A 23,766-nucleotide genomic window follows, 5' to 3' on the forward strand; every position below is an offset into this window, starting at 1 on the left:
GATGCCATATCACATATTTCCCTGTTCTTTTATTTATGCTGATATTTCTACTTGTGCATTACAGTGTTTCTACCTCAAAGGTAAATTAATTTGTTTTGTGAAAAAAAAAGTGTTCATTTGTATTATCGAATTTGCATTTGTAGTGTACTTGTCATTACAAATGTCCAATTACAAATATATAATGTATGTATTGATATGTACTGTACAAATACATGACATACAAGCACACAAGTTTCAATAAAAATGCGTTCATGTATATTTTAGTTTACCATAAATGCATGTTAGTGCAATCAGCAGTTAACTTGAACCATAATTCAAAGACATTAGAAGTTATGACATTACATATAAAGATGAAGTGAAGTCCTACTGGGTCAAAACACTCTATTTTCATTTAATACCAATTCAAACTAAAATACATTTTCATTTAGTTCTCAACGTGATATTTGTCTTGTGGATTTCTATGGAAACCAGAGCCAAGAAGGTAACCGGTCAATAAAACTCTTTTTCTCTTTTTTTTCTCTCTTTCTTTTTTAGGGGGGATATTTGAATCCATCGAAAGTGGCCCATCTGGTGCTGAAGAACTTGCCTTTAAGTTTGCTTTAAACACAATCAACAGGAACAGAACTTTACTGCCAAACACCACACTCACATACGACATCCAAAGGATAAACATCCATGACAGTTTTGAGGCCTCCAGAAAAGGTAATGCCATCTCCAGCTATCAGCTGTCTTCAGCGAGACCCTACACGATTAGAAACAAATGTGCTGTGAGATATATGAAGAGGCACATAGGCTTTAGATTGAATTCATTTAACCACAGGGGAAAATCAGTTGCTGTCTGGTGCACATGCAGAGATAACTGATTGGTTTTAGGTAATGAGTCAGAAGGGGTGATTCAGTGAACTACTGATACCCCTGAGACAGGTTCGCAGACTGTAATCATATTTTATTTACACGCTGGGGAAACATCAGAATTTTCTTATAATGATTATGCACTCCATTAGCCGCTGCTGTTGGAACTGTGCTTTTTTTCCCATGCCAGTTTATTTAAAGATTACAAAGAGACAATTAAAACAGTGGCTTTGGCAAAAAACTATAGAAGTTATATAGAAGTGTTACAATTTTATTTTGGAAACTGTGAGTAACTATGAATTTGGCTCTGGTGTTTCTATTATAACAGAATAACAGAATAAAACAATGCAAATGACCATTTCGTCCTCTGTTTCCAGCTTGTGACCAGCTCTCTCTGGGTGTGGCGGCCATTTTTGGTCCCTCCCACAGTTCTTCGGCCAACGCGGTGCAGTCCATTTGTAATGCTCTGGGGGTGCCGCACATCCAGACCAAATGGAAGCACCAAGCGTCAGACAACCGCGACTCCTTCTACGTCAGCCTTTACCCAGACTTCTCCTCCCTCAGCAGAGCCATTTTAGATTTGGTTCACTTCTTCAAGTGGAAAATGGTCACTGTGGTTTACGATGACAGCACAGGTGAGAGTTCGACGCTTTAGTGCTCATAGTGTGTTGTGATTGTTCTTCAGCCTTCCTTAGGCAGACTGACCCTTTGGCCTGGACTGTGCACCATTCCCTGGTCTCCGTCTGGCCTACAGTATGGCCAAACCTCCCTGGTTGACAGGCACTGTTAGAACAGTAGGCAGCAAGTGCTACCACAGTGTGGTGTACATATGCCATATGCCAGAGGTCGCCTCAGGAGCAAATTGCCAACTAGAGGATTTACTGCCAGATTTCCCAAAGCATTTAGTCAGCTTTATTCACAACTCTGCAAGGCAAAAAACACAATTATTCTGTGACACTCTGTTCATATAAATGTAGCACTGAGGCACATTGCTTAGACTTACTAATGATTTTTAATATTATTGGAACTCAAACTGTCTGTTTAGTTAAACGATGAAAAGCTAATTTCCCTATCCAATCAGTATATTATTCACTGATATCCGTAATGGAAACACTTTAGAATAGGCAACACTTATTCGCTATTAACTATGAGTTTTCCCTCAATAAATTCCTAATTTGCTGCTTATTAATCGTTAGTAAGCTAGTTGTTAAGTTTAGGTATTGGGTAGGATTAGGGATGTAGAATAAATCAATTATATGTGCTTAATTCTTGTCCCGCCATTGACGAGTTATCTCGTCATTTAGAAGACGACGCTTCCTCACCGTTGACAAGTTGTTTTTTTTACGTCTTTTCATGTTTTCACTGTTATACACTTGGGGGCGCTATTACACATCTAAACGAGTACAAAACCTCTCGAACAAAAACACACATGAACAGGACAGAAAAACGAGTGTTCTCTTATGTAAACAGATGCATATGATAAATTATGTGATTATCAGCAATATACAGCATATAAATGACAACTGCATAAAGTTGTGGAGTAAAATGATCTTCCAGAAAGTGGTTTATGGCTGTGCAAACTTGGGAGGTGTTGATGGAAGCTATTTACTGGATTTATACTTTGATAATCATACTGAATATTATCGAGATGTAGTTTTTGCTCAAAATTATAAAACTGATATTTTTGTTTAAAAGTAGAGGCTTTTATCTTTATTTTGGTGTATGGTATATTCCAATATTCATACAGCAAAATATATTGTAGGCCATCAATTATTTTGTGAAAATCATTAAAATGGCTTATGCTGGCTGGCAACTTAAAAAAAAATGCTGGAGGGGAAAGAGTTAATTAGTACTAATAAATGGTTAATATTTTAGTAATATGCTTGCTAATAAGTAACTAGTTAAGAGACCCTAAAATAAGTGTTACATAAATTATTACTTATTATTGAATTTCCCATATGGTGCGTTATAAAACAACTAATTATACATTTCTCCCCATTACACTTCATTGAAAAGCTACAAAAAAGGCATCTTTATTTGACATACAGACTGAAATGCTTTAAAGGGTTAGTTCATCGAAAAATCTAAATTATGTCATTAATAACTCTTTATTCATCAATGTGTTCTCTTCCGTGTTTGTTGGGAGAGAGTTCAAAACAATTTGTGATATCATGTTCGCGAACGAATCATTCGATGTAACCGGATCTTTTTGAACCAGTTCACCAAATTAAACTGAATCGTTTAAAACGGTTGCACTGTGAAGAGAGAACTGAAGATGAACACCGAGCCAAGCCAGATAACGAACGAACGATTGACTCATTCTCGAGTCAAGACCCGTTTCTGTTGGACGCGTCCGATTTGAGAACTGAGGAGCTATTGATACTGCACATGTGTGATTCAGTGTGAAGCAGAATGACACACAGAGCATCTGAACCGAACTGATTCTTTTGGTGATTGATTCTGAACTGATTCTGTGCTAATGTTATGAGCGCGGGTAAACCGAAGGCTTCAATGAACTAAGGAACTACTCCGGGATATTGGTTTGTTTTAACTCAGAGGTAGTGTCAACCACATTAAAAAAGTTAACAGCTTAAGTCATTTGTGGATTAATGCGTATTGGAGACCCAAACCATTTAAAATGATTCAGTTCGATTTAGTGAACTGGTTCAAAAAGATCCGTTTACATCGAATGATTCGTTCGCGAACTGGATATTCACAAACTGCTTTGTTTTGAACTCCGTCCCCACAGACCCGGAAGAGAAGACCATGATGAATAAAGTCATAGTTTTTGCTATTTTTGGACCAAAATGTATTTTCAATGCTTCAAAAAATTCTAACTGACCCTAGTAATCCTTTAAGAACATGTTAATAAATAGAAAAACACAAAGATATTTCTATTTGCATCTAGTTAAATGTGTATTTTATATTGGTCACGTTGTACTGTTTTCAGTTAAATTGATTTCTACCATGCCCAGCAGAGGTGGGTAAACAAAAAATTCTGGGTGACCACATCGTTGTCACGGTAAGGTGGGCCACTGCCTACCAGTGTATGTGTATCTTGATGACATCACTATAGGCAATCATTTGATATTACTACCAAGGGAATCACTGATTATTCCCTCATGTAGGTCACACAATCACTATTCAATTAATCTAAGTTATTGTTAAAGAGACTCAAGAAGGAATAATAAGGTTGAAATCCATAAAGTTTACTAAATGATAAAACAGAGAGAACAATTTTTTTTTTTTTAAAGACGAATAGAGAGGGAGATTTATATCCAGGGGTTCCAATGCAATGCACTTGTACGTAATGATTAGGGATTTTGGATTATTTTAATAGTCGATTAATCTGTTGAATATTTTCTCAATTAATCGGTTGTTTGGTCTATAATATGTCAAAAAAATGTGGATCAGTGTTTCCCCAAAAGCCCAGGAATGGTCCTTAAATGTCTCGTTTTGTCCACAGCTCAAAGATATTCAGTTGACTTTCACAGAGGAGAGAAGACACTAGAACATATTCACATTTAACAAGCTGGAATCAAATAATTTTTTTTTACTTTTGTCTTTCATATATTTTATCAATGACACAGACTCCAATGACTCAGACAGCTTCATTGTAGAAGGACATCCTTTTGGTCACGTGGTTCACGTGAGATGATTGACAGCTTTACAAACTAATGATATCGCACTGATGTCATAGCTGACGCGGCTCAATAAGAGGAGAGTAATCGCTAGCTCTGTAAGCTGTTTTAGCTCTTCAGATCACATAAATCAGTGTAAAATGAATAGAAATGTTATTCTGTATGACGAAATATTTTACAAACATGTAATAAAATTATTATCTATTCAAATGTGCGCACCATTGGACTATAGCCCTGGCGGATCGTGGATCTTGTATGTATACGAACACAATGATGTGATGATTTCTATTCAAAATAACGAACGTTATTATTATTATTATTTTTATTAATTGTCGGATATTCATTTTTGAATCTTGATGCAGTCAGTTAGGTGTCGTTCATTTTGAACGAATCTTTAATATGACTCAGGGCTACCGAGTTGTCTCAGAGAGTGATTCGTTCATTTTGTGTTGACCGCAAATGCGCATTACACAACACATGGGTTCTGAATCGACAGGTGAGGTCCGAGTCTTTTATTCTTCCTGTCAGTCCCATAGAGACGGGAAGAGAAAAGATTAGTTCATTTTGCTGAACGAGACTCAAAGATCCGAGTCAGTAAAATGATCCGAACTTCCCAGTACTGGCAACACCGCAATTAATTGGTCAACACTTACAAGTTGCAGCGCATTATGAAAGACTTCGTCTTTAACAACAAACAACCTATGAAACTAATAATGAACAATATGAAACTAAAACGACATAAGCTTAATTTAAAATGTCATAGGAACTGTAGGCTATTTAGAGGTGGATGAATGCACTTTGGAGGTGGGTAAACGTTATTTCCGAATTTTGGGAGGTGCGTAAATGGCGTTTACGTGAGTTTAGCCTCCACTACATCCCTGATGCCCCGTGTAAAGAGGTGGTTACAGTGTTGTCTTTTTGAGAGTCACTTAATCACTCACTCAACCGATTTGTAAAAAAAAAAAAAAAAAAAAATGTTTACATTTATCCTGGAACAAATCAAGTGACTTTCTTCATGAGTGAGCAATTTAATAATTCACTGGTTCAAAAACTATTGAAGCTTATTTCCACCAAATAAGAAACAAAATGCAGTAATTCACAACTATGCATAGTGTAAATATGATCTACAAAGTCAAAATTGTACTAAAAGTACTAATTGTGAGACACACTGAGGGAGTGGAAAGTTTTTTAATGCCAAAAGGTTTGCACTGATGCAAGCTGTTAGTAAATCTGGCCCTAAGTCAATTATGTGATTAAAAAGTTACAATTATTAGATAAAAATACATAATTATGACATAAAAGATAGAATAAAAAAAAAAAAAAACTTAAAACACAATTATCTCATAATTGTCACTTAGCAGATTTTTTTATCTCATAATTGTGACTTATTATCTCTTAATTTTATATGGTTTCTCATAATTTCAACATAGTATCTCATAATTCTGACCTTTTCCCTCATAGTTATGACTTAGTATCTCATTATTTTCTATATTTCACATTATCTTGCTTTTTAACAAAAGCCCTTTTGTCCATGATGAGTGTTGGATGCCAAAAAAATACAAATAATGGGCTAGGTAGTAATGCAGCTAAAAATAATAACAGTAGAATGGACAGGATAATGGTTAAATGATCACACGCTGATTCCACAAGCGGTATCTATTCTAAACGCTGCCTCAAAATCACAACTGGAGTCTTTCAGTCCACCAAAAACTTCATGAATGAATGCAAACAAGCAAATCAATAGTCATAATAATGTTCCCTAATGGCTTAGCTCTGAAATGGCAGAAGTGGACTGGCAGCCTGCAACACAAAGCTCTGTCAACACTGCTCAGCTGTTAAATTCAATATTGTGTTAGAAAAGAATGGCAGGGGACATTTTTTTTTTTTAATTTATTTATTTTTACATGACATATTCTTAAAAATAAATGTTCCAAAAGTTTTTTTTTTAAATGATGTCATAGAATAATGATTTTGGGGTCCACAAAAAAACCTTCAGTGATTTTTCTTAGTGTATATAACTTTTTTCACAATATAAAAAAACTTTTTTTCATTGTCCAGGGGAATGGCTTCATGGAAGATAAAGTTCATTATGGAACTTCATACCAGTAAATAATCTTTAGACAAAGCACATACTGTTCAGTGTTAAACAAAGGAATCAAACCTAGGTTTAACCTAGCTCATTTATACAAGCACCACTGTTGATGTGAGTAAAATTAACTCTATTAGCAGGATGTGTCAGCTAAAGAGCTCTGGTAATTTAAACTTTGATATATGAATTATAAAAGCAAATGTGAGCTGTCTAACGTAGTGTGTCTGCAATGCACAAAACAAATGTTGCTCAATTATTTAATTTGTCAAGGGAATCACATTAATAGGTTATGCATATGCAATTCCTGGACAAACCGCATTAGCAGAGAGGAACAGTGTTTACAAATCAACATGCATTTGCAAGAGTAACTGATTAAAAAGTTGCTAAATGCCCCAAAAGAAAAGCTTCATACATTAATTATGTGACAGTCTTAAAGGAATATTCCGGGTTCAGTAAATTAAGCTTAGTCAACAGCATTAGTTGCATAATGCTGATAAATTTGGAATCGTCCCACAGTAAAAAAAAATCAACAATCATGTTGCAATGAGGAATTTATACAATTGTTTTTGCCATAAGGATGTAATGCCTAAAAACAAATTTAAATAAAATAATAATAATAATAATAATAATAATAATTACAGCTCAGGTAAGAAAGAAGGCAATATAACAACAAATTAAAAGAATAATTACAACAAGTGCTTGCAAAATTACAGACCTTACATTTCAGTAAATATTCCCTACGAAAACTGGTCCAAAATACGTAGCCCCGCACATGACATTAAAGAAAATAAATACATTGTGCGCACGATTTAATAATACGTTCCCTCACTGTAATTAAACGTGAACATGATTACTATTACGTTCATGCGCACGATTTAGCAAATCGAGGGAACGAATTAGAAAATCATGCGCACAATTTATAAATCAAGTGAACGTAATAGTAAATCGTGGGAACGCAATAGTAATTGTGTGCACATTTTAGTACATTGAGGGAACGAATTAGTAAATCATGCACACGATTTAGCCTACTATTTTTTCCTGCATGTCATGTGCGGGGCTCCATACCAAAACTGTATTTTATTTATTTAGATAAAAAGCAAAACAATAGGACAAATACAGTTTTTTTTTTCAGTAAGGTTATCTAGCCGTAGTATTCAGGAATTAAAAAAAAAAAAAGTACTCTGCATAGCACTATGAATTAAATACACAGTGATCCTTAGCCTGTTCTACGGAGATTAATATACAGAGATATGAAGGATATAACAAATCTTATTGGATGTCATAAGTCATATGATGGCTTTGTGTAAAGAACAGACTAATTAAATTAAATTGTAATTCTAGACTAACTGAAGTTGTAATTAATTTTAAATCTTGAGCTCTCAAATCACATTCACACTTGTAATCAGTAAACATGAACATCTGTATGGGATCAGATTCCCACCAAATGTATTGCTGTCACGGATAAAAAACAAAAAAAAACAAGCATGAAACTAAAAAAAAAAAAAAAACGTAAAGCAAGGTTTTCAGAATAGCAAACAATCGTTTCGGATGAAAAAATAATGAGTGTGAATCAAAACTTTAAACTAATTTAAAATCATATTGCACAAAACTGAAATAATATTGCAAAATTATCCGACTTGCACACAAAATCATGTTTTCCTTGGTTTTATTTCTCTATTTTCTTATGATCTCAGACATTTTCTGCTCATATTTTGTATTTTGTGTTTTTCACTTCACTCGTTTCCACGTTCTGCACTTCTTCTTCCAAAATGTTGAGGCTTAAACATCTTCATTGGTCCACTAGTTCTTGATTGACAGCTCCTCCTCTAGCCAATCAGTTGAAGAGGGGCGTTAATGTCATTCCAAAGTGCCTACTGCCGATGCTCAGCATTCACTTGTACAGGTGAAAATGGATAACTGTCAGCTGGGGTAACATCTTTCCATACAGGACAACATTATATGTGTCTGTCTGTCACTACTTTGCGCCTACCTAGCGATCCACAAACGTTAAAGAGCCACACAGATGGGAAATCAAAAATTACCTGTATCACAGTGTATGATGTAGCTGTCCATCAGTGTAAACAATGTGCAAAGTAATTAAACCAAAAAGTACACGATTTATAAAGTTATTGGCTTCTAAAATAAGGAGTCGACTCTAAATTGCTGAAACGAGTCGTTTTAGATTACAAACCTTTTGCCCATCTCTATGAACGTCACTAGAACACTTTGCATAATAATCTCCGCCTACCGTCTTGGGAGAAATTAAACTCTGACCTGCCCCACACAGACGCTCTGGCTGGTGTGATAGCATCATGTCGAGGAGACGGTTGTTTTATTTTCACTGCCAAAGAATGAAGATCAGAAAAACCAATGGCTAAAATTCAATTTTACCACAATACCAGAGCAGTACAACAAATCCTTGTTGTGTTCACAACATTTCACTGATGACTGCTTTTCTAATCTCGGTGAGTACAAGGCGGGATTTTCAAAGCATTTGGCCATAAAAGAGGGTTCATTAGCAACTTTATTTGGACCAACAAGCATCTCCGAATCACAACCTGTAAGTATGATAATATAGTTATGTGTTTGTTTTCTCCCGAGTGTCTTATCGGTATGTGAGCTGTCTGCGCTGATCTTCATTTACAAACACGTCATTAAAATGAAGTGTAACTCCGTGAATACTCAACAAAGAGACATGAGAGAGATATCTATAGAAAGCTTGACATGTCTACTTTAAAACTAAACAAGTGCTGCCGAAAATAGTCTGTGATAAAGTAATCCATATGAAAACAACGCGATGTCCGTTTTTCACGTCTCCCTTCATTATATCTAATGTGACCACACCCCCGCACTGAACGCGCTATTCAGATTCAAACTAAAGCACGCGGCTTGAATACACCCACACAGAAGAAAAAGCAGCGAGACTGTTCAAGTTTTTTATTTTACTGTTTGCTTCGTGATGAGAGGAATAAGTCATAATTCACCCCAAAGAGATGCTAACGCATTGTTTACTGTGAAGTTGTGTGCGGAACAACCAATCAAAACTGACTATGTTAGTTGACCAATCAGAACACAGTATGCTACCGAAAGGTGGGGTTTAAGGAAACTGAATCTTTTGAACAGCTTTGCGCAAACCGTTTGGGGATCTCTGAGAATTGAGGTAATTTTAAAATGATATTTTGACAAAATGACAATGTTTTTAACCTTGGATGGATTTAAACCTGTTGTATAGGACTTATAAACAGTGATAGGAAGCTTAGAATTTTCATCTTACTGGCTCTATAAAGTCACTGTTATATATGGCTGGCTTGCCTAGCCTATACCTAACTGATAATAAGTCTTGTTATTATTATCATTATATTGCAGGTAATTGTTAAGTAATCTGCATGCAATATTTTGCTTTTTTTTTTGTCATGTAGTTTCTTTGAAAGCATATTAGCAGCTTTTTGTTTCATGCATGTCATTGAAAAGGTTGATGGTTTTGTGAGATTAATCACATTTTATGTTTCTCTGAGATTATAAAATTTCATAAAGTTAAGCATTATCACATGAGGAACAGCGTTTTCCAAATATCTGGACCATTGCAAATGTTTACTGAAATGTAGTATAAAATCATTATAATGAAGTCAATTTTGAGTGAATCCAAACAAAACCAGAAGTGTCCTCTACAAGCAACACACAACAGTCTTTGTATTGAATGATTCACTTTATTCCTCACTAAATCATTCATTCAAACGGCTAATTAATTCAATGTCTCTAAAGATAACTTGCAACTTGCTTCCACCTACTGGCTGTTTTACTTTAATATTTTACATCAAACTTTATAAATTAAAACTTTAATATGATAGTGTTAGGCAGTTATATATGCAACTATGTAAATAAATCATATGCAAATAAATCATTGTGCATATCAAATCCACCTCACCTCTGTAACACTATGGTTTTCAATGCAAAATCATTCAATCAATTCATAATTATTTTACCAATTTACTCATTTAACGTTAACGGATCGCCAGTTAGGCGTATAGCAGTGAAAGACAGACACATATAACAGTGTCCTGTATTTCCCTTTGAAAAGGCAGGCTAAAAAAAAAACAAAAAAAACAGAATGCCTGAATCTGATGTCAAATCATTTGAACAAAATGCATAAGAATACATTAGATATACACTCATTTCTACATCACATCCAAGTCAGATCTTAACTTAAAAGAAGGAGCTTTTATCCTCAAAGGATGAAGTTTTCAAATGTTTTCCAGATCTCAGAATGCCTCTGGTATTAATGAGAAAATGGGGGTGTAGATATTTCTTCAAAGTGTAAAACCTTTGCATTTTGTCATGCCTGTGACATGATTTTAATCTTGATCAATTTGCTCTGCACATTCAGACACACATAAATATAGTCAAGGATATATTAACCTTGACCTTCCTGTCTGGAGAGCTCAGAGCTTTGAGTTAGAAGTCAGTTTTCATATTCATATTCAATTAATGCCATAGGGAAGCAGTATTCATCTCACATCACTACCTCATAGCAGCACTCTTCTGGAGGAGGACCAGACAACCACATAGGATTACAGGTCAGACAGAACATCATTTTAATTTTTACTTAATTAATTAATTTATTTATTTATTTTATTTTGAACAATGCTGTCTCTCTGTGGATATTTATCACCTGCATTTTGCATGAACTGGGTCTTCCAGGTGGTATTAAAAAAAATTGAGCTGATGAAATACATTTGCTTTGTTAAATATGAATCAACATAAGGCTGGAAGGTATTAGGCACACTCAATAAAGGTCACCACATATATTTTTTCATTTATACAAAAGGGTAAAAGAGCACATCTGCCTCAGTGACACACAAAGCTTTATTAGTTATCAAAAACTTCTGATCAGTGCACAAAATGTAAATAAACTATGCTGCTAAAGTGTGTGCATTTTAAGCATTGTTCATTTTATTTCATTATTGTATATAGTATTAAGTGTAAAAATCCATTAGTATTGATTGGTGGGTTAATTGCCTTCTTAGTTCTTGCATTTTCACATCTGCGCAACAATGATAAAAACCAGGATGCCGTCGCTGAAAACCAGCATCATTATGGAATTGTTTTGTAAGATAAGGTGCATATTTTCATGAACTGGGGCTTGTCTAATGGTCAGGCTTAAAGATTAGATGGCCAACCAGCCAAATCAGCAAAACTGCCAGCTTGGTAAAATTTTATTTAATCAAGTTATTTATTAAATTATTTTCATGCAAATTGTTAGGCAGCCAGCTCTCAGCAGAACTTGTTTTGTTCCTTTTCCCTTCAGGAAAAACGTCTCAGGTTACGAATGTAACCATGATTCCCTGAGTAGGGAACGAGATACTGAGTCCTATAGGGGGGCTATATGCGTAACACCTCGTCATGACCCATGTCTGAAGCATACATTGAAAAAAATGTACAGCCTCTGACGTTACTACCGGCACGACTATAAACAGGCACCGGGAGAACACGTCATTCACTTCTTCGTCTGAAGCTTGCGTCCGAAGCATGACAGGGAGCTAGAGGACGCGGTGTCTCGTTCCCTACTCAGGGAACCATGGTTACATCCTTATAAGGGAAGTGCAGGCCAGAATCATGGCGAGCACTAAGTACCAACTCTACCATTTCCACAGGAGTTGCCCCTGGGACGTTTAGACGGCTGTCTGTGACAGTACCCTTACGGCCAAAGGCCTAGGCTTAATAACCAACTTTATTGTTAGGGTCTCGGCCCAGGGTAGAGCTGAAAGCTTGGAATCACCAAAGATTCCTTTAAAGGGATACGGCTAAGAACCTAGCATTTTCTACCAAGTCTTGCTTGTCACACAGCGGCTACCGCTAGCTTACGCATAAGCCTCCTGAAAGAGCTGTCTCAACAGTTCTCTTGTAGCAACACCCTGTTTAGATAGGTATCTGAGGATACATAGGTGGAGTGGCACCCAAGTTGAATGAGACTTTTACCAACTCAAAAAAGGGCACGAAGCAACTGTGCGAAGCCCTCACCATATAGGATTTTAGAAAGAATGCAGAATACTAGCATGCAAACTTAACACAGTGTGGATTTCAGAAAGTGTGCAAAGACTTCACGTGCACACTTACCATAGCATGGATTTTCAAATACTGTTCTAAGGAGGGGCTCTCGTGGGACTCTGATAGAGCAGCTCGTAGATGTAATGTTGCATCTCAAAACAGTATGATTGAGAGTCATCAACTCGATCTATGGAAACAATACTGGAGCGCTCTGGGGAAAAAACAGAGAACTCGGTCTCATATGAGAGGAGAACTCCGGGCTCAGAGTAGCGCGCTCATAGGCGATCCTTTTTGAAAAAGGGGAGCGCTGCTAAACTACCATGAGAATCGCCCAAATAGCCCCTCATGTTGAGGGAAGCGATGCTTGAAGTGTATAAATAAATACACACTGGCTGAATGAAGCCCAAGGAGTCTTGTGTGCACACTTACCACTTACGTGGATTTTAGAAATTGTGCAAAGTGGTCAACGTGCACACTGACCACCATGTTGTCTTGAGAAAGTACACAAAGCTTTGCGTGGGTATGTAAAGGATCTTAAGCATTGCAGAGGCGCTGAATCGCACGCGAGAGGCAAGCTCAATTTTACAAACCTGGGGCAAGGGGAGCACCACCTGAGGCAGCATATACAAGAAGACTTCTGTAACTGCCACCTCCCCTTCCCGCTAGATGTGACAGCACCACTAAGCCCGAGGGGTCTCCTGGCTGGACATCCATGAAATTCCCTGCAGTGCTGTGCCAGGCCTGATGGTCAAGGAGGCTCCCGCAGAAGCCTGTGATCTCAGCCACCTAATACCGGAACAAGAAGTCGGATGGCTGGTGCTGGCGAGTGTTAAGTAAACACTGTAATTGAGCACTGCAAAGGAAACTCACAGAATTTATTAGTAGACACATAACCACCAGCATAAACAGAGAGGGTTACATACTCACCCATCCTCCTGCGCTGGAGGAGACTGCACCTCCTTTTAGTCTGGACCATCAGTCAGGTGGTTGCTATCAATCAATCAATCAATCACCTTTATTTATATAGCGCTTTAAACAAAATACATTGCGTCAAAGCACTGAACAACATTCATTTGGAAAACAGTGTCTCAATAATGCAAAATGATAGTTAAAGGCAGTTAATCATTGAATTCAGTTATGTCATCTCTGTTCAGTTTAAATAGTGTCTGTGCATTTATTTGCAATCAAGTCAATGATATCGCTGTAGATGAAGTGCCCCAACTAAGCAAGCCAGAGGCGACAGCGGCAAGGAACCAAAACTCCATCGGTGACAGAATGGAGAAAAAAACCTTGGAAGAAACCAGGCTCAGTTGGGGGGCCAGTTCTCCTCTGACCAGACAAAACCAGTAGTTCAATTCCAGGCTGCAGCAAAGTCGGATTGTGCAGAAGAATCATCTGTTTCCTGTGGTCATGGTCTCCGCTGTCTTTCAGGGCTGTAGAGGTCCTTTCTAGGTGCTGATCCACCATCTGGTCTGGATACGTACTGGATCCGGGTGACTGCAGTGACCCTCTCATCTGGATACAGACTGGATCTGGTGGCCACGGTGACCTCGGAACAAGAGAGAAACAGACAAAACATTAGCGTAGATGCCATTCTTCTAATGATGTAGCAAGTACATAGGGTGTTATGTGAAGTGTTTCCGGTTCCGGTTTACCTAATTAATGCAGCCTAAAAATCCTTTAACGGATTTGGATATTAAAAGCATATTAGTATGTTATGTGTAAGCCAGGTTAAAGAGATGGGTCTTTAATCTAGATTTAAACTGCAAGAGTGTGTCTGCCTCCCGAACAATGGGTCTCATTCATGAAACATTCGTAAATATACGAGTAAATATCTGAGTGATTTGCACGTAAAGAGAACTTACCGAAAACTCTTCTCCTGATTCACAAAAACTTCGTAAACGTCAGATGTGATAGTGAAATGTGTGTGTGTGTTAATGAATTCCAATCAGTCGTAAATGGGACGCGCGTGCACGCTCACTCTCAATTACCATAAATCCCGCCTATTAAATCCGACTGACAACTATATGTGAGCATCATATTATGACACCAAACGAAGGATTTCAACATGTCTTCTCAAAATCGACTGAAAAAGAAACATTTCTCATCTGCAGAAATTGAAGTTTTATTATCAGAAGTTCATTCAAAATGCCACATTTTATTTTCAAGTGTACTAGTGGTGTATCAGGTCCTAAAAAAGGAAGTTTGGCAGCATATTACAGATCCTATTACTGGCTCTCATAATAAAAGTTAAAAGAAAAACCGTATGTAATTAATATATATATATTTTTTTCAAAATGCTGTGTAAATATGTACCTGATTAAGCTGAATTAAAATGCAGCCGTATTAATGAGCAAAACATTCAGAAGTTAAACGCACTATTTACGCGTGGCTGGGAGCAGGTGTAGATTTTTTTTCGTACCAACTAACATTTGGAAAATATGAACGTTTTAATGAATCCGAAAATTTACGCCAAAACCACTTTACACGCGATTTACACAAAAATTCGTTCTGCTCGTGTTTCATGAATGAGACCCAATGTTAGGTAGGTTATTCCAGAGTTTAGGTGCCAAATAGGAAAAGGATCTGCCGCCCGCAGTTGATTTTGATATTCTAGGTATTATCAAATTGCCTGAGTTTTGAGAACGTAGCGGACGTAGAGGAGTATAATGTAAAAGGAGCTCATTCAAATACTGAGGTGCTAAACCATTCAGGGCTTTATAAGTAAAAAGCAATATTTTAAAATCTATACGATGTTTGATAGGGAGCCAGTGCAGCGATGACAGGACCGGGCTAATATGGTCATACTTCCTGGTTCTAGTAAGAACTCTTGCTGCTGCATATTGGACTAGCTGTAGTTTGTTTACTAAGCGTGCAGAACAACCACCCAATAAAGCATTACAATAATCTAACCTTGAAGTCATAAATGCATGGATTAACATTTCTGCATTTGACATTGAGAGCATAGGCCGTAATTTAGATATATTTTTGAGATGAAAAAATGCAGTTTTACAAATGCTAGAAAACGTGGCTTTCTAAGGAAAGATTGCGATCAAATAGCACACCTAGATTCCTAACTGTTGACGAAGAATTTACAGAGCAACCATCAAGTCTTAGACAGTGTTCTAGGTTATTATAAGCAGAGTTTTTAGGTCCTGTAATTAACACCTCTGTTTTTTCTGAATTTAGCAGTAAGAAATTACTCGTCATCCAATTTTTTATATCGACTATGCATTCCATTAGTTTTTCAAATTGGTGTGTTTCACCGGGCCGCGAAGAAATATAGAGCTGAGTATCATCAGCATAACAGTGAAAGCTAACACCATGTTTCCTGATGATATCTCCCAAGGGTAACATATAAAGCGTGAAGAGTAGCGGCCCTAGTACTGAGCCTTGAGGTACTCCATACTGCACTTGTGATCGATATGATACATCTTCATTCACTGCTACGAACTGATGGCGGTCATATCAGTACAATTTAAACCATGCTAATGCACTTCCACTGATGCTAACAAAGTGTTCAAGTCTATGCAAAAGAATGCAGTGGTCAATTGTGTCAAATGCAGCACTAAGATCCAATAAAACTAATAGAGAGATACACCCACTATCAGATGATAAGAGCAGATCATTTGTAACTCTAAGGAGAGCAGTCTCAGTACTATGATACTGTCTAAATCCTGACTGGAAATCCTCACATATACAATTTTTCTCTAAGAAGGAATATAATTATGAGGATACCACCTTTTCTAGTATCTTGGACAGAAAAGGGAGATTCGAGATTGGTCTGTAATTAACTAGTTCTTTGGGGTTTTGGGGACATATCCTAATGACAACCAGGAATTAATATTAGTCAGAAGAGGACCTATGACTTCTGGAAGCACCTCTTTTAGGAACTTGGATGGTATAGGGTCTAACATACATGTTGTTGGTTTAGATGATTTAACAAGTTTATACAATTCTTCCTCTCCTATAGTAGAGAATGAGTGGAACTGTTCCTCAGGGGGTCTATAGTGCACTGTCTAATTGTGATAATGTAGCTGACGGCTGAATGGTTGCAATTTTATCTCTAATATTATCGATTTTAGAAGTAAAGTAGTTCATAAAGTCATTACTGCTGTGGTGTTGGGAAATGTCAACACTTGTTGAGGCTTTATTTTTCGTTAATGGCTCTGTGTGATGTTAGATGGAGCGGAATTTCCTTATATGGGTCCTAAGTGCATGTCTGCCGGAAGAGCGCGTGCTCCCGTATAGCAGAGCACTGAGTGAGAGCACAACAGGCATTCACTGATCAGAGCGAGAGCGTCGCGAAATGTCACAAAAGGAGTGTGTTTTTGGTTGCCAGGGCAAGACAACACTGCACAGATTACCAAAAAAAACAGCATTAAAGGACCAGTGGATGGAGTTTATTTTTACAGAGCATCAACGGAGTTGTGCAAGTGTTTTTGTTTGTTCCCTGCATTTCGAAGATGCTTGTTTTATAAAAAAGGCCCAGTTTGACGACGGATTTGCGTATCGTTTATTTCTTAAGGATGATGCAATCCCAACGAAAAAGGGTCACGATCATGTGTTGGAACCGCAGGCGCTTAAAATATCTCTGCCTCCTTGTTAGTGCGTCCGCCTCCCATGCCGGAGACCCGGGTTCGAGCCCTGCTCGAAGCGAGTCGTTGCTGCTGCTGCTCTCATTCAGTTTCAGCCTCTGGATCTGATTCTGGATCATAAATAAACGGCTGAATCTGACTGTAAGCCATGGTTTGTTTTGGATGATGGTTTTTCCCTCACGGTAATGTCACAGCTTCCACATGCTCTCAACGCAAAAGCCTACTGGCGCTCATGATTCTTTAGCTCCGCCCACACGTCACCAGCCGGTCGTGTTTTTCCGGGAAAAATCGGTATAGACTATCTTTCTCTTATGAATATAATACAACTAAAGACTTTTTGGAGTTATGAAGGATGCAGTACTACTCTGTAGGTACTCAAGATTAACAGGATATTGAGTGAAAACAAGCATTTCACCCCCCCCACCCCTTTAATTTAGCCACTGTATTGAATAAATATGAACATAAAACCAACCAAAAACATAGATCCAGTATAGGAGACTTATGCAAGAGGTTTCCACCTAACCTCGATCAGGTGGAGAGCTGGTGATTACAGGGGAATTAGGAAGGGGAGGATAAAAGCAGAAGTAAAAAATCCCTGAAGGGAATGAGTAGATTCCTTGGTATCACTCTGATTCAGATGAGGACACTGCCTCGTCTGGATCACATCTTTTAGGTTCTGCTTACCTCCATGTGACCCACGATTCCTCTTACCCCTGCCTGCTGGTGGGGGAGGAGCGTGAGTCGTGACACTAGCCTTCTGTGCCCGCCTTTGATCCTCAGGTTGAGACAGGCCAGGATCCCTATGTTGTTCGGGCTCGGACCTGGACCTTCCTGGAACGAAGGATCTGAAAGCAGCAGAGTGCGCCTTTGTCTCCCTGAACTCCTCGATCACAATCTCAACAGAAATACAGATAAGTTTAGAAGGCGAAACCTGAGTATCGAGAATAAAGCCTTTTCTTTCTTCGAAAGGTCTGCCAGGTTCATCCACAGACATCTCTCCGCTGCCACCATGGCCACCCTAGATAGGTCCGTGGTGCGGCGCGGCTACCTGATCAGGAGAAAGACCCTTGCCTCCATCCAGGTCTCTTAGCAGATCAGCCTGATATGCTTGAAGTACCGCCATCGTGTGTAACAAAGCCACAGCCTGACCTGCTGCTGCGTATGCCTTGGTATCTAAGCCAGATGAATTTCTGAAGGGGCTAAGATGGCAAGGAGGGAGCTTAACCTCTTAGCCAGCACCCTGGTGCCCTCGTCCTGAAAACCCCTAAACTTGCACGTGTCAGTGTTTATGAATATATTAAATGAAACGGGACAAATTTAATCTTGACAAACTATGTATCATTATAAAGATCTAAGCCTCAATCATCGACGACAGATCGCTGTTTTTCAATGGAAAGCTTATAAAGACTGTATTTGCTACATTTGAATAAGCAGTACATATACAAACATGAACAATGGAAATGCTGTACATACCAGATCCGTCTTAATAACGAGTCATAAACACATCCACAGCTGTAAATCCCGGTTTAGTTAGAATGGTAAGGGTCCACTGAAAGACATCTCATGGAGCACGTTTGGTCAAATGAAGCAATAAGGTTGTAATATGGATCATAATTCCTTTGTTTACGTTTCAGTTCTTCAGCGACAGAACTGTTTGTGTCCATTATGGAATAACTCACAGTTGGAAACGGCATCTTGGTAGTAAAAACGGAATGGTTTTGCAGCGTACAGTGTCACAAACAGAATGAGATGATCCACTGAGAATGAATGAAAGATAGGCAAAAGATAGTATATTTGAATTTTGGCGCTCCCTCCTGAGGGCTCGTGACGCGCCCTGACACACCTGTCAGCTGATGGAGGCGGAACTTATAACTATCGCCTTTTTATTTGTTTGTTTTATTTTTCAACAGTTTTTATATATGTGAGTCTGTTTTGTGTTGAATGTGAATGTACAGTATTGTTCAAAATAATAGCAGTACAATGTGACTAACCAGAATAATCAAGGTTTTCATATATTTTTTTATTGCTACGTGGCAAACAAGTTACCAGTAGGTTCAGTAGATTCTCAGAAAACAAATGAGACCCAGCATTCATGATATGCACGCTCTTAAGGCTGTGCAATTGGGCAATTAGTTGAATTAGTTGAAAGGGGTGTGTTCAAAAAAATAGCAGTGTGGCATTCAATCACTGAGGTCATCAATTTTGTGAAGAAACAGGTGTGAATCAGGTGGCCCCTATTTAAGGATGAAGCCAACACTTGTTGAACATGCATTTGAAAGCTGAGGAAAATGGGTCGTTCAAGACATTGTTCAGAAGAACAGCGTACTTTGATTAAAAGGTTGATTAGAGAGGGGAAAACCTATAAAGAGGTGCAAAAAATGATAGGCTGTTCAGCTAAAATGATCTCCAATGCCTTAAAATGGAAAGCAAAACCAGAGAGACGTGGAAGAAAACGGAAGACAACCATCAAAATGGATAGAAGAATAACCAGAATGGCAAAGGCTCAGCCAATGATCACCTCCAGGATGATCAAAGACAGTCTGGAGTTACCTGTAAGTACTGTGACAGTTAGAAGACGTCTGTGTGAAGCTAATCTATTTTCAAGAATCCCCCGCAAAGTCCCTCTGTTAAAAAAAAGGCATGTGCAGAAGAGGTTACAATTTGCCAAAGAACACATCAACTGGCCTAAAGAGAAATGGAGGAACATTTTGTGGACTGATGAGAGTAAAATTGTTCTTTTTGGGTCCAAGGGCCACAGGCAGTTTGTGAGACGACCCCCAAACTCTGAATTCAAGCCACAGTACACAGTGAAGACAGTGAAGCATGGAGGTGCAAGCATCATGATATGGGCATGTTTCTCCTACGATGGTGTTGGGCCTATTTATCGCATACCAGGGATCATGGATCAGTTTGCATATGTTAAAATACTTGAAGATGTCATGTTGCCCTATGCTGAAGAGGACATGCCCTTGAAATGGTTGTTTCAACAAGACAATGACCCAAAACACACTAGTAAACGGGCAAAGTCTTGGTTCCAAACCAACAAAATTAATGTTATGGAGTGGCCAGCCCAATCTCCAGACCTTAATCCAATTGAGAACTTGTGGGGTGATATCAAAAATGCTGTTTCTGAAGCAAAACCTACTGGTAACTTGTTTGCCACGTAGCAATAAAAAATATACTAAAAACCTTGATTATTCTGGTTAGTCACATTGTACTGCTATTATTTTGAACAATACTGTATCTGCATGATTACCATCTGTTTGAGTGCAAATCAGCCCAAATCAGCTCGCTATTACTGTATGATCACGGCTATCAAAGTGAACGCATCTATATGAATAGAGAGAGTGGATTATTTACTTTTATGGCAAATTTGTGTTATTACCATTTGTATAAGTGTTTCAGCACATCAGCACTTATTTGCATCGTAATTCACTGTAAATGCTGCATTTCAAGCAATCTCAGGATTTTCTGTATTTGGCAAACAAAGTTAAATCTTTTTTTATTTTTATTATTATTTTTCTTACTCAAATTATTCTTATTGTATTTTTCTAGTTCTCAAATAAACCACTTATATGATGAAGTTTCTGTTTTATAATTGAAAAAAAAAACTATTAAGTGGTATGTTTAGCCTTCTTGGGGGGGTTGGGGGGGGGGTCTAGACATAGTCTCAGAAAAAATATCTCATTTTTCATGACATCTTGAGTCTCATTTTTCATGACATCTTATTCAGATTTGAAATAGAAACTCATGAGACATGTGGCTTTCAACCCATTACTTTTCTAGATTGCTCCAGGAATCATTTCATGTATTTTTATATCAAATAAAAACATATTTAAGTGTAGTAAAAAAAAAAAAAGAATTCAAGGCACTTCAGTGTCTATAACTTTTAACTTCCAACTTTGCCGTGGTGCGATCGATAACCTCTAACAGCTCTACATACGCAGGGCAGGAGAATTGAGAAGGCTCAGGCTCAGCCTCTTCACCATCCTCAAATATCTCCTGTTTTCCCTGGGTAAACCTCACTAACCTCAGTATCAGATAGTGTTAAAGATATAACATCATCCTCCTGAGGCTCTCTCTCATTTGCCGCCATTACAAGCGCGAAAGGGAAAATCCCTCTTTAAAATATTCAAACAGATCCATCTGTATTCTCACAAGCTCATTCTCCTCCGTGCCTCAGCAGCGACAGGTCCTGAACCGCAGGAAGCTTTTTTCCGGAAGAGAGACGAACGAGAGCGGAGCTTTTTTACTTGAAAAAATGCTCACAATGCACGCCGATTGCCTCCTTAAAGACATCATGTGCGTTCTCTTCAGCCAAACAAATGACACAAAGATTGCGTGTGTCATCAGGTGTCAAATAACGCCGACACGGATGCACACATTGTTTAAACGCTTGCTAGTAGTCACCATGATATACAGAGAAAGATCACTCTTACCAGTCCTTTCAGATGTACGCTTCAAACAGAACAGTCAGTGAAAACGAAGAAGAGAATGACGTGTTCTCCCGGTGCCTGTTTATAGTCACGCCGGTAGTGACGTCAGAGGCTGTAGCCGGCCAACAAGTTGGAGTTTTTTGTAATGTATGCTTCAGACACGGGTCACAACGAGGTGGTCCCCATAGCGCCCCCTAGATGATGCAGTTCAAAGTTACCTTGAAAGGGAATCCTGGTTTAAGCTTGGGAGCTTGTCTTAGTTGATTTAGAAATGGTTTTACAGCCTGACCAAGATATTCCTTAGATATAGCTAGACTCCCAGCATGACCAGCTAAAAAAAAAAGAAAAAAGGAAAAAACCTATACATCTGTAAACCCACCCTAAAACAGGGGAAACCAGATAAGGCCAACAAACCAGCATAGACTTGGTCAATTACTTTTTAAGCAGTGTAATAATTGAAGCTGATACTACATACCAACTGTTAGCTTCAGGGAATGAGGGTTGGATACATAACCGAGCCGTTGCTTGTAACACAAAAAGCAAACAAATAAATATAGAATTATAACACTGAGGAGCCAGCTATTGCTACTATGGCACATCCAGTGGGCCATCCTCTGCTTAGAGACGGCATTCCCCCTCGGCCGGCATCCATGACAGACAAATAGCTGGTCTGAGGTTCTCAAGCTTTGTGTCCTGTCTACGTAGCATCTCATTTCCCAGACACGTCAAAGCAAAACTAGGGCTTGCAGTCTCACCACCTGATCCCTTAAGGGACTTGTGGGAAACTTGGGAACATAGCTGTCCTGGGGCCTCAGAATTACCTGGGAGTCAGCTGGCCGAGACTCTAGCCACGAATCGTCACTGAAGAAGAAGGCAAAGGCCAATGCAAGCAGGAGTAGAATTTTCATTTGCATAAACTTCAGCTAAACAGACTGCAAAGGCTCAAATGGGCACTGCTATAGTCTTCTGAGCACTAGAGAGAGGTCCCAAGAGGGTATAGAGGGGGGCCGTGTACGATTTGTCCTTCTCGCGCCCCTGAGGGGGGCCTTGTAAGCGCCCTTTCAGATGGATCAGGGCAAGGTGAATTGCCAGCTACTCCAGGCAAACTGATGTGCCAGCGCAGTTGGGGGCCCGTCCAAACCAATGACAATGTAAGCCCATCAAACATGGCCCCCCAACCAGTGGTAGAGGCATCCGTTTGAACCAAAGCATGCCTGGAGACCTGATCTAGGGGCACTCATTCCCAGATAATTTCAAAGTCTGACCACAGGGGCAAGTTTTGGCAGTAGGATGGTGTGGCTTGGACCCGGTGAGTGCCACATTGCCATGCCCACTTTAGGACTTGGCCACGTAGCCATCGTTAAAGCGGTCTCATAATAAGCTGCCCCTGCATATCACTGCCGCTGCAGCTGCCATATGTCCCAGGAGCCTTTGAAACTGTTTCAGTGGGACCGCATGCCTGACCGAATCCAACTCCATACTGAGAAAAGAGATCCTCTCCAAGGAGAGTTGGCTCTTTTCCCAGTTGACCCAAAGGCCCAACCAGCAGAGTACGAAAGCACCAAGTCCCTGTTTGCACACAACTGATCCTAAGACTGGGCTAATACGAGCCAGTCATCAAGGTAGTTGAAAATGTAAACACCCTGTTCTCTCAGAGGTACAATTGCGGCCTCTGCAACATACATGAAGACACGGGTAAGCCCGGAAGGCAGGACCTCATACTGATATGCTCGTCCTTTAGACGAAACAACAGCAGTGGTCTGTGGTGCGAAGGATCAACACAACTGCCTTCCAGCCAACAGTTCCACCGGGGGGACCCCCGTATACCCACTAGCTGCACCACCATTAAGAGTGGTGAGGGAAGAGGAGTTAGCAGGTCGGTTTCTGGTAGAAAAGGGTGCCATCCATAACCTGGTTAGCCCCTCATGCACCTCCAGGAAGAATGCATAGCCATTATATTCAGATCTGATTCAGGCATTCCTATAGTCCTGGAGGACAGCAGCGCAGCCGAATCTTCCTCTCCAGAAAGCTACTGCCTGAAGTATCCTCGACCTGACTGCCGCCATGACGAGAGCTAGATCGAAGCAGAGGCAATGGAGGTCTGC

At 39.0% G+C, this 23,766-nt stretch overlaps 1 protein-coding gene across 1 annotated transcript in view; it reads left to right on the top strand.

Moving 5' to 3' along the window:
- Positions 1-23,766, top strand: part of LOC113059496 (glutamate receptor ionotropic, kainate 2-like) — an 83,353-nt gene that overhangs the window by 51,838 nt on the left and 7,749 nt on the right. Inside the window, exons 3-4 of the mRNA XM_026228020.1 lie at positions 535-702; positions 1,230-1,487. Of these exons, the coding sequence (XP_026083805.1) occupies positions 535-702; positions 1,230-1,487 (426 nt within the window). The remainder of the gene's footprint in view (positions 1-534; positions 703-1,229; positions 1,488-23,766) is intronic.

Source organism: Carassius auratus, chromosome 41, assembly GCF_003368295.1.
Source record: "Carassius auratus strain Wakin chromosome 41, ASM336829v1, whole genome shotgun sequence".
Lineage (NCBI taxonomy): Eukaryota > Metazoa > Chordata > Actinopteri > Cypriniformes > Cyprinidae > Carassius > Carassius auratus.